At 39.1% G+C, this 12,919-nt stretch overlaps 1 protein-coding gene across 4 annotated transcripts in view; it reads right to left on the bottom strand.

Moving 5' to 3' along the window:
• Nucleotides 1–6,706: 6,706 nt before the first annotated feature.
• PDHX (pyruvate dehydrogenase complex component X) overlaps nucleotides 6,707–12,919 on the bottom strand; it is a 65,992-nt gene continuing 59,779 nt past the window's right edge. For 3 of the 4 annotated variants that reach the window (XM_075426211.1, XM_075426210.1, XM_075426209.1), the window contains exon 11: nucleotides 6,707–11,955. In XM_075426211.1, the coding sequence (XP_075282326.1) occupies nucleotides 11,691–11,955 (265 nt within the window). In that variant the 3' untranslated portion in view covers nucleotides 6,707–11,690. The remainder of the gene's footprint in view (nucleotides 11,956–12,919) is intronic. The other variant, XM_075426212.1, reaches the window with a different exon arrangement.

The raw sequence follows: 12,919 nt of genomic DNA, 5'->3' as shown, positions 1-12,919 counted from the left end.
TAATTTTAAATGAAAAAAAAAAAACAACCACATAAAAGAAAATTAGATGTAGCTGTTCTCACCTGGTTCAGCGCCTAGAAAAAGACCATCTTTAAACTTCCTACCATCGGTGACATGGGGATCTACTCCAGAAAACTTATCTAGCAGTTGCATACTTTAGGCAAAAGAAATTGCAATCTATAATTGTTTAACCTGCTGTCCACATATGAAACTCCAGTCAAGCATTCTAAATAACCACAAGAATAATAGCAAACCACATGAAAACATTTATTTTGAGTATCACAAAACCTTCAGAAGAAACCTCTAAAACTTCCAGAGTCAGAAAAACATATTCTAGAGTTTGCAATTTGAATTGTGGTTGGTATGGCAAAGAATTGTTGCTTTACAAGACAAGGCTAGGATATTCTGTGTCAATTAATCTGAAAACTGAAAAAACCCCAAACACACACACAAACGCACATCAGCCTTTAGGTATGCAAGAATCCAGAGTTCTTTTGCCACCGAGTTCTCTAGAGAGTTACTGTTACTGTTTTCCTGTCCTAATCTCTCTTGCTCTCTGTCACTAGTTAGGCAAACTGTTATCTCAGGAGAGCAAGCACTACCCACTAATATGGTTATTCAGTAGCTGTTTTTTTTCTTTTTTTAAAGATGGCATTTCCCATGGCATTGATGCCTGTCTAGTCAACTCTGAAATTAGAAGTAAATTGGTAATTACCATCCATGACTAGTTACTTTGATATAAATGGTATACACACACACACTAGTGAGTTGGATATATTGCACATCCACAAGCAGACAATCACCACATTAAACAGCTTACAGATTAAATAGGATGCAGGTTTAGAAAAGCACAGAGAAAATAATGGCTTAGTCTATGCCTAAATCAGTCCTAATACCATACGGTTTCTCGAATGTCCCTTTCTGGATTCACATATTTATCAACAAACTTAATACTCTGCAACAACTGCAGGTTTTGCTTCATTAGTTGAATATCTTTTTATTTTTTAATGAAAACACATGTTTAAAATATCTCCGAGAGCACTAGTTACATTATTCTCACCCAAGGCAACTCCTTCCACCACCACATGACCCCAAAATACTGTGGTGAGGTAGGTACAAGGAAAAGCTGCCTTCTCACACACAGATTGCTTCATAGATTCTTCCGAGTATCTCTCCTAGACAGAAGTATTTGCTTCTAGCTATCATTTCAACTATCTCATCATTTGTGTTTGAGCAACAGATGCAATGTTCCAATCACTTTCTTCAACCATAATCAGGGCAGGTTTCTCTTAGGCCTCCCCCCATGTTGTACCTACACACATACACTCACACACATACACTAAAGCAGAGATGTCGACGTCTCAGCAGGCGAATTCAGAAGCCAGTCTCTCTGTTCATCCTGTTGCCCGAATCTGAAAGGCTTTAACAAATGTTGTTGCAATAGCAGCTGGCCCTCTTTACCAGTCCATCTCAGCACACAGAGATACACATGCGCACAGGCACACATGCTTTAAAAGGAGGCCCAGGAAGTAAAATTTCCTTTCTTAAATGTGCTACGGAATATTAAAGTTTTGGAGTATTATTTCCTTCAGTTTCATTAAGAGAATAACATGGACAAAGACCAGCTGCTTATACTTTATGGCTTAAAAAATAATCCAGACTTTCCTCAGTAATCGATAAAATAGATACAATGGTATACAAAGAACAGGTGAAAAAGACCACTTTTTTTTTTTAAATTTCTTTCATCTTTTCTACCCTGCACAATAAGGATTGCCTTCCCAAACAAAAATGTCTTCCTGCAGTTGCTGACATGTAGTCTTTGGCCAAAACACCTCTCTCTCTCGGCTTAGATCTCATTTAATATTTAAGCCACGTGAATAAGACACTCCTGATAGGTCAATGTAGTTTCACAAGTTTGTAGCGGCATTGGTGCTATTGGTAAAAGTGCAATTGCTAATCTCCATGTAAACAGTGAGTACTGACCTTCATACGCAATGTTCTTCCCTCCCAATACAGCGAAGGGTGTCACAGACTAATGATTAACACAGTCATTACGGCAACACACAGCAGGGAACAGCTCTCTTGCTTGTCGTGGTAAAACTCTCCTTCGACTGACAGTCGATGAAGCTAGCAGCACTGTGGCTAAAGGCGTTGGAATGGAACTATTAACAAAAATCTTGTGAAAAGGAGCCTATCATCACATTTCTTCTCCTTTACTAGCATTATCCATTTCAGTAAGAGGGCCTAGACCCTCTGTCAGACCCTCTGTGGCCTTCCTCTGCAGCTGTCAGAGTGGCTGAAGCCTGTCAGATAGCATATAAATATATAGGGAAAGCAGCCAAGGAGGTGCCTTATAGCATTGTTGAGGATAATTTAGCACATCCCAAAGTGTCTCTTCCGCTCCAGGCTGGGAGTCACTCAGAATCATTAGCCTGAGTAAGATATCACCTGCTTTGAAGACCACGATAGTTAGATTAGGTTCAAAACAGGAATGGACAAAGGAAGGACTCCTAATCTGCCTGGCAGAGCTGTAACTCTCCTACGCTCGTCAACAAGGAAATGCAAGACGTTACAACATCTGACAGATTTCTGTAGGTACAACAAATTAATTTGTGACGACTCCAAAATAATTCTGTACGTAACTTGTCTAAATACTCTTGGGGGAAAAAAAAAGTATGAATATTATTTTCATTTGAATCTGTGTATTGCTTGTACTATAAAGTGAACAGTAAAGGTGCTCTAGAATCCTTGCCAGAAGTGAGCCAATAGGCAACACCTTGCACTCAGAATATCTGGTTGAAATTTACACTATAAGCTAGAAGTCTCACACCTCAGAAGACTGTAAGAAGAGTTTCTTTCTTGAACAACTAAGGGATCCATTATAGTTCCTATTTTCCATGCAAGGAAGAGAGAACAGCGTGATGCTGTCTGCAGAAACCTAGAGACACGCTGTGCATGCTGCTCATGGAGATTAGGACATGACACAGCAAGTATAAGCATCTGCACAAGCAAACAGCCTCCACGAATACTTAAGCTTATAATATATTTGGCAAGGAAGAAATTAAAAGTGCACCAAAGCTGCAAAATGAAACATAATTACACACATTTCCTTAAGAGAGGCAGCTGAAACAGGAATTGGTTGATGCCTAGGTCAGAGAGTATCCTACAAGGTTCAGTTGCTTGGATCTCTGCAAAGTGCAGCGAACAGCACGCTGTACTGAACGTTACATAGACAGTGCAAAAATCATTAAACTGTAGGAGAGAGAGCTGCTGCACTAGCAATTCAGTATATTCTTCATACAAGAGTGAGCAGAAATAAAAGTGTCCACAGCTGCCCTTTCTTCCTACCTAGGCCTAGGTTACATGAGAGAAACTTCTAAGGTATAAAAGAGAATCTTCTCTTGATCTCTAATCTTCAAGGAGATAAATAGTGGTATTCATTAACATAGCATGAATCATTGTGCTTAGTACAGGTAATGAACAAACAGAAAAAGATGTCATTTTCCAGCTAGTTATTTCTCATAATGACACAAGTGTTTAACTTGCCAGGTAGGACAATTATCATGGAGAGAGGGAAGAACAATACAGTTATTGTATCTGTATTATTCTCCACTGTGATACCTACAAGTCAAAGCAAAACTGACGTAAAGGGAAGGAGTGGAAACCGAATTCAAGCAAACAGTAATGGCTTTTGACTGATACAAGGTAGGCAGATTTGGTAAAGTAGCCATGCAAAGTAGCCAGTCAAGCTTCCAGTAAACGATTTGCACCCCAGTTTATTAAACACATGAATCTTCACCCAAATTCTAAGTTTCTGTGTTTCTTGGAACATTTACTGATTAGCATGTTTCTACAAATCTCCAGCAGGCTACCGTGAACAGCATCCTGCTTTACTCAAGCGTGATTACAAAGAAAGAAATGACAGGAGGTTGTAAGTTTAAAACTTATCCTTAACTAAGAACATCATGAAAGGTACTTTCAACTGATCACTTTTTTCTCTGCTTAATCTACTACAGATGTAACTGCCATACCTACTTAGAGGAATCTGCTCTCAATGCTTTCAACATTTTAGGGATAGATGGAATAAAACATCATTGAATACATGTCAGCAGTGTGCCCTGGCAGCCAAAAGGGCCAACCAGCCATGTCCTGGGGTGCATCAAGGACAGCATAACTAGCCGGTGGAGGGAGGCAATTGTCCCACTCTGTCCTGCACTGGTCTGGCCCCACCTCGAGTACTGTGTGCAGTTTTGGTCGCCTCAACAGAAGAGGGAAATGAAACTATTGAGTGTGTCCAGAGGAGGGTGATGAAGATGGTGAGATGTCTTGAGGATAAGACTTAGCGGGAGCAGCTGAGGTCACTTGGTTTGTTCAGCTTAGAGAACAGCAGGCTGAGGGGCGACCTCATCGCAGTCTACAACTTCAAGGGCAGGCAGTGGAGCGCGAGGTGGTGATCTCCTCTCTCTGGTGACCAGCAACAGGCCATGACAAAGTACAATGAAGCTGCACCAGGGGAAGTTCAGACTGGACATTAAGAAGAGGTTCTTCACTGAGAGGGTGGCCGGACACTGGAACAGGCTCCACAGGGAAACACTAAGCCTCTCAGAGTTCAAGGAGGATCTGGACTAAGCTCTTAGTCATATGGTTTAGTTCTAGGTAGTCCTGTGAGGAGCAGGGGGTTGGACTCGATGATCCTTACAGGTCCTTCCAACTTGAGATATTCTATAATTCTATGATCCAGTTCTGCAGGAAGTGCCATGCAATGACCAAGGTTTACGTCTGATCCTAATTCCAACAGATCAAGGCAAGTTAGTGTTTACTATTCCTTCTTTATTCACATCAGGTGCTTTCTGAAACACTTCAAAACCAAACACCGAACTACCAAGGTATAGTTTAAATTCAAGAGTATCTACATACTACAATAGTTCAGCGACTGTATTTACCCTTAGAGAGATCCAGAAAGTCAGAAATCTGGTCTGCGCAGCCTGCCCTCTGCTGGCCTTTCTGTGTTTCAGTTTTCCCTTTAAAACCAGTCTTTCATTGTCTGAAATGATCGAAAAACTGTGGCACCGTCAAGGCTTATACCAAGCAAATACATGGGTGAGGAGTACATAAGTATCTTGATTCTCATTCCCTAAGAACGAAGCGCTCTATGTGCAGAGATTAGTAGGCTGATTAATAACTTTCCGTGGCAACAAATATTGGATAAATATGCATGTATTTCTGGTAATTTACAAAACATATCAAAAGAACAAAGCACACTTCATATGCTTTCCTGCAGAACAATGTTTCATTTTTCCTGCTACATTACTGTAGTCAGAAAGGAAACTGATAGGAGACACACTGAAAATACTTCTCTATCATGCTAACATCCTTTCAAGCTACTGCAGCAAGGCCCACCTTCCTTGCATTTTGAGACCAATGTCATGCTCATCTTAGATACATTCCTTCTCCAAGAAAAATATCTAGCTGGTATATTTTTTAAACGATTGCTAGGACTTTAATTTAAATGACACGTTCTCAAAGGGCTTGACCTTGCCTCTTAAAACCAGCAGAGAAATCTCTACTCAACTCCGTCATTTGGCTGAATTAAAAAAGGAAACATTCATAAATTAGAAGTTTCTAAAACTTAACCTACATCACAAAGACTAAAAGGGGAGGATCAGAATGTTCAAATTACTTAGGAAGGGTTATCAAAACATTAATTTCATTTTATTAGACTATCATTCAAGTAATACTTGGAAACTTTAAGGAAGATGAAAAACCATCATCATCATCAATACACATACAAACAAGAACATAGACTGACCAACTATATTTTTCCATCTTTCTTACTTACAAAGCACTATGTGACTATTCACGTGTAATTCAGTATCTCTTTAAACAAAAAAACAGAAATGCAAATAGCAGTCTACAAACAGGTATTGGAGATCAGGAAATAGGTGCTAGGACACTTCTTAAATGGTAATGCTTGATTACTTATTAGCAACCTTCAGGGTAAAGGAAATATTTATTTCTGATCCATGATGCGCTATAGTACTAGATGAGAATCTCTCCTGATCTGAAAAACTCAAATGTATTAATAGCAGGTGGATGGCTACTTAAATTTTACTAGTTGTGCTGCAGTGCTTCATAAAAAGTGAAGGAATACTTAATTTCCACGCCTTGCAAAACAAAAAATCATTCTCTAAATTAAAGAAAAAAATAGCATGAATCAGAGCAGTTAAGGCAAATCAGCCATGAACAAGAGACTGAAAAACAGCTCTTCCACAACATGAAAGTGATAGATAACATAAGCTGAAATCCTAACTACACAAAAGGCAGCAGAAGTTACTTTCATCACTAGGATTGGCACAACGACCTAATAAATGATTTACTGACCTTGCAGCAGTACAAACTCAATCAGCATAAGCTCAAAATGAAGAAATAGTTCAAGAGTACTACCAACTCTCTCAGCCTGTCCTCATGGGAGAGGTGTTCCATCCCTCAACCTATGCAAAGTTTTAAATTCTATGCTACAGCTTTTCATATCCTTGAAGTAGAGTGGTGGTGAAAGATAGATTGCCCACCTTTGCGAGCAAAATTCTTCTCTGTTGTAGTTCAATGTGACAGCCAGCAACTAAGCACTAGACAGCCACTCGCTCAAACCTCTCCTTCCCCCTTAGCAGAATGGGGAGGAGAAATGGACAAAAGGGAAACTCATGGGTTAAGATAAAGACAGTTTAATAGGACAACAAAGGAAATATTAATACTACTACTAATTATAATTGTAATGAATATGCAAAACAAACTATACACAATACAATTTTTCACACCACCCAACAAACGATTCACAGTCAGTCTCCAAGTAGCAATCACAGAACCCAGAAATCGTAAGTTTTGCTAAATTCCTGAAAAAGTTCAAACACTCCCTGGACAAGAGAGGATTCGAACTCATGAAAATGAGAAGAGCAGAGAGCCTCCCTGCCCCCGGCCAACTGCCATACACAAAGTGAGTGTGATGTCTATGGTACGGAATATTTCCACTGACCAGCCTGTCTGTCTGTCTGTCTGTGCTCCCCCCCAGCTCCTGCACACCTGCGCCTTAGCTGAACACGAGAAACTGGAAAAAGTCCTTGATTTATAGCAACAACTGAAAACATCAGTGCTATCAACACTCTTCTCACAGCAAATCTAAAACACAGCAGCTACTAGGAGGAAAATTAACTCTATCCCAGCCGAAAACAAGACATTCTCCATAAAAGTCTACAGCACAAATTACAGAAATTAAGCTCCCCAAGTGGCTGCTCCTGGTCTTGCCCAGTTTTTGATTACCATACAAGTAGATTAACCTTACTCCCATTAACCCATACCTGAAACCACCAGGATAAACTGAAAGGGGCTTGCAATGGGTACTTCCGACAGAAAGAGATCGATTCATCTGACCAGCTGGCACTGGTCATTGTGCAACCAGATGTGCTTTATTTCCACTGCTTCCAAAGAAATGACAACAATGCATAACACTTTCAGTGGATTTTGGGGAGGAAAAAGTACTTGTTGTGGTCTGATGTAATCGAGAACATAAACTCAGTAGAAAAAATGAGGAGTCATACAAGAAAAGCCAAGAAAGTAAAAAATAAAAATAATAAAAAAAATCAGTTTCAAACTATCAGGTTAGAGGTCACTATCCTAAGAGTATTACATGATCAATCCTAACAGCATCACCTTCTTTATTTTCTGTCACCTCATGGCACAAATAACTGCATATGAAAAACACATCACGAGTGACAGTTCCAACAATTCTGAATTAGAAATGAATTTTGGAAACCCTTAACTCGCTCTGCAATTGCATATACTTTAATGCAATCAATATGCAACTTTCTGTACAACACAGCACAGAGAAGCACGTGCTCAGACTTTATTTCTTGGATTATTTATTGGTTCCTACTAAACTTTGAAATTATATTGGAACCAATGGGACTAATCATTAGTTGAAATAAGAGCATCTACTGTATTTTCTATAGATGGAGATGAGCATGTGGACAAATGGATTAGGTGAAAATAGCACTAAACATTCACTTTGCAGGAGTGAGGCTCTTTCAGAGATTACGTGTAGGAAGATTAATTACAGGAATTTTATTTCATAAACAACACATTGCAGGAAGAGAGATTCAAAAAAGTTAAATATTCTGACAGCATAATTAGGCATTGAAGTGTGACACACAGTTTAATACTTGCCAACAACCACGAAGTCCAAAATAGCTACCTTTTTTTTTTCTAACTATGCCTCTTGCAAAAGAAAATGATACAAAGAAAGTAGTTTTCCCCAAGCATATCCTAAAGGCAGACATTTCCAGCAGACATTAGCATGCTCCTAAAATTTTTATTTTTGTTTTTTAAATTCTTCAAGAAAGTAGATGTCTTCATGGTATTTCTTGCTTAGGTATATAAAAAAAGATGTTGACAGAGATATTTGAAAGAATAAAATATGAAAAGTTACATTTTTCATCTGGGAAATTTTTACTTGAAGGCAAATTTGCTTCAGATGTAAGCATGACCATGTCATACGGGTCACCTTCTGGGCCATTTTATCCATGACTCCCACCCGCAAATCCCTAAACCATTCAAGAAGATATTCAATGTTTTATTTTAATCTGTATGGGCAACTACTGTCTCACTTCTGCTAAAGCAGTACATGTTGTCAAATAGTACAATTACTCTGAATTAAGGAGATCTCACTGCTGTCACATATCTGAATTCCAGAGATTTCAAATCTTCAGAGGCTGATGACTGACAAATCACATACATCCATCTTTATGTCAAATGACAATGCTGGCAAGCAGTCAGCTGTAAAGAAATTGAAATTAAAGCTCGTATTAGCCTTATTGAGATTTGCCTAGTTCAAAAGCTGCAAATGTTTATTTCACCTGGAGGAAAAGCTGCATTGTCTTCGCCTGTTTGCGCTGAACAGGGAAAGTACAATGGAGGTATCAGCACCGACACAAACGAGGTATGATGAGCACACTGTACTTACACGCAATAGCGCCTTCCAGTGGCTCCACAAGCAGGAGTAAAACATACTGACTTGCACACGCAAAACTATAGCTGTACACATCAGTCAAGCAGCCCGTAACTGTGGTCAGCTAAAGAGCAGAATCTACAATGCTGGGGAGCACACAACAACAACAGAGCACCGAGTACAAAAATGAAGAACAGTATATCAGATTTTAAATTCCTCTGCAAATACTCTTGGGCAGAGCAGATTAAGCTACGCAAACAATGGGAAATTCTTGTATATTTTTAAGGACAATATACAAATTGGTGGGGTTCTCCCCTTCAAAGTGATAGGGGATTGACAAACAACTTTGTAAAAATTCATGGTTAACCATTTATAATTGCAAATTAATCTTCAGCACCCAATCTTGAATATAATTTACCAGTGAGAAACTCCTGGTAATACAAAATGGCTATGTCCATTATTGTATAGTAAGCTACACTTGGTAATCAAAATCTCTCCCTACTGTTAGATTAATAGTTTATGAAATTTATAACGTCAGCACAAGCCAAAGAAGCAAACTCATTTAGCAAAAACTCTCAACTCAGTATTAAGTAAGGTTTCGTCTTGCAATTTGCTTTTTAATAATGGCAGCAGCCCAAACAAGTCCTCAAAATCCTTAAAAAAACTACTTACACAAACTAGAGTAAGACAAATTCCCAGAATTCTAATGACAATTTATATTCTCACCAGGTCCTGTAAATGCAGTTATTTCATTACAAACACATACAACACGTGGTTCCATATTCACATACAAGAAAAAAACCTTATCTACTTCTGTTAATTTAAACTTCCGGCCACTGCACTTAAGCCTCTCAGTTACAATTCAATATACACTGATGATGAAACACTCTACTTACATCTTTATTCTATCCATGCAAAGAACAGCATTAACGAGCAAATATTCAGTGTGCAAAATTTAACCTTTCATACTGGAACTTTTATGAGATTAAGAAACTAAAGCTTGTTTTTCATCACAATATTGCTGGCACAATTAACTTGGGTTTTAAGCTCACCACAATACATCATAGAGCATTTGAAGAAACACCAACTTTTATTTTGTGGTACTGGAGAAGCTATCTGAGTTGAGGCAACTTCTCAATGTAAAACCTGTAACTGCCTCCAAATTAAGTCAAAGGAAACCTCTTCTTTTTTTCCCACAAAATGTTTTGGCTAAATGTTAGTTCCATCAAAAATTAAAAATCAACAACGCTGAGATTCCATCCTTTATGGGGAATATATTTACTCAGACAAGTTTATTCACCTCTCTACCCCTCTGCAAGGCATTACATTATGGAGTTATCTTAAAATATTGGAACAAACAGATGCACCTACAGTTTAAATGTGTTTTAATGAGTTCTAATTATACAAATGAAGCTGTGGATTTCACCAGATTACTTAATATTTTGAGAAATTACTTTTTTTAAATCTATGATCAAATTTAGTCTCAGAATTTCCTGTCATATCTTTTCCCCATTCATCTCCACACACATCTTTTCTTCAATATAGCTTATAGTTAAAGAGAAGATAAAGAACAGTTAAATCTGTGATGCAAATGAAATTAAACCAAAACCTTTTCAGTTTGTAAGGTCTTTGCTCTTATGTAGGAATCTTACAAACCTTATTTCCATCTAATTTGGATGCCACAACATGCCAGAAAAGTCTTTTGAAAACTGAAAAACTTTCTACTGCAGCAATATAACTTAGCTACTCATTTATGTCAGCATTGACCAGAACTCTTAGCAGCACTTCGCTCAGTTATGATTCTTGCTTTCCTCACTCTCAAAGGCAGGTATTTAGCCCTTAAATAAGCTTCCCATCTCACCACAGGAAACACCCCGCAGAGTCCTGTGTTCAGCTCTGGAGCCCTCAGCACAGGGAAGACATGCAGCTGTTGGAGCGGGACCAGAGGAGGGCCACAAAAATGATCAGAGGGCTGCAACACCTCTGCTATGAGGAAAGGCTGAGAGAGTTGGGGCTGTCCAGCTCGCAGAAGAGAAGGCTCTGAGGAGACCTTATTGCAGCCTTTCAGTACTTAAAACAGGCTTTTAAGAAAGGTGGGGACAAACCGTTTAGCAGGGTCTGTTGAGATAGGACAAGGGGTAATGGTTCTAAACTAAAAGAGGATAGATGGGTAAATTTAGACTAGATATTGGAAAGAAGTTTTTACGATGAGGGTGGTGAAACGCTGGCACAGGTTGCCCAGAGAGACTGCAGATGCCCCATCCCTGGAAACATTCAAGGTCAGGTTGGACGGGGCTTTGAGCAACCTGAACTAGTTGAAGATGTCCCTGCTCATTGCAGATGGGTTGGACTAGATGTCCTTTAAAGATACCTTTCAGACCAAACTATTCTATGATTCCCTTTTATATTTCATAAAGTTTTCTAATGCATCTTCCTTTACAGAGACCAGCTTTTCTACGCAAACCTTATATACCATTAGTACTAAGTGTTTAAAGAAATGTAGTATGTTAACTTTAAAGTCTTTTAGCTTTACAATATAAAACTCATTGCAAAAGACTAAAAGCATGAAAGTTAATAGTTTTTCACTTTATTCAATAAATTAAATATTTTAACTGTCCATCTCACAGTAAAACGACCCCAAGTATGTAACAGCTATCTATGTTGTCAAAACAAGAAGCAATCTTCACCAAGTTTAGCACAAGGCAAGTCGCATTGGATTTTCTATGTTGGCTTTCAAGGTCTCCAGAAACTTTGAAGCCAGTTCATCATCTACCACTCGACAATCACTTGAAAGAGTCACTGTCATGAGTTGATGCCGCTTAAGTTTCTCATTCCCTTCTTCATCTTCCACAACCTTGAGCTCTGGTCTTGCTTGGCCCACAGCTAGGATGCAGGCCTGAGGAGGATTTATGACTGCAGTGAAATCATTGATGCCAAACATGCCCAGATTGGAGATACTAGATGAAAGAGAAAAGAGTTACCGGCAATGTCAGACATTATATACCCCCAGAAGAAATAATCAACCTAATTCTTTCCCAAGGCCAAACCCATAAACTTTAAAATAGATCGCAACTGGATTCCAGTTGGGCACATTCAGACTCTCAAGGGTTTGGGATTTTTCCAATTACAACCAATGCACCTTTTTGAAAGACCCATTTCTTTACAGCAATATATCCTTCCATTGCATGCACTAACGGCAGAAAGTAGGACAGGAAAGTGTTATCTTCAAATAAACTTCGTCTGTCCCTGTTCCAAGCCAAATGGAATCTAATCTAAAAGTAGATGGAACCTCACAACTCTTAAGTTACAACGGCTGCTGATAACCAGGGGGTATAATTTGGGCATCTAGATATCACTCAGGAAAGCCGCATCAGGCTTTTCTCCCTTGAACATTTTTGTCTGTGTCACCAACTGGAAAGTGGTATATTGGGAAAAGCTTGAAGTCTTCCGTAACAGATTGTCTATAGAGAAAGTTTGCCTACCATCTCCTCCTTATTGTTATACTTACTGCAAAGAGTAGAAAAAAAGATTAATCTGCATAGAATCATAGAATAGTTTGGGTGGGAAGGGACCTTTAAAGGTCATCTAGTCCAACGGCCCTGCAATGAGCGGGGACATCTTCGACTAGATCAGGTTGCCCTGTCCAACCTGCCCTTGAATGCTTGCAGGGATGGGGCATCTACAGCCTCCCTGGGCAACCTGTGCCAGTGTTTCACCACCTTCACTGTAAAAAATTTCTTCCTTATATCTAGTCTGAATCTACCCTCTTTTAGTTTGAAAACATTACCCCTTGTCCTGTCACAACAGACTGTGATGAAAGGTTTGTCCCCATCTTTCTTACAAGCCCTTTTTAAGTATTGCAAACCTGCAACAAGGTCTCCCCAGAGCCTTCTCTTCTCCAGGCTGAACAACCCCAACTCT

This window comes from Opisthocomus hoazin, chromosome 7 (assembly GCF_030867145.1).
Source record: "Opisthocomus hoazin isolate bOpiHoa1 chromosome 7, bOpiHoa1.hap1, whole genome shotgun sequence".
NCBI classification, from domain to species: Eukaryota; Metazoa; Chordata; class Aves; order Opisthocomiformes; family Opisthocomidae; genus Opisthocomus; species Opisthocomus hoazin.
Note: the sequence above shows the minus strand (reverse complement) of the source record. Positions and strands in the feature narration are given on the sequence as shown.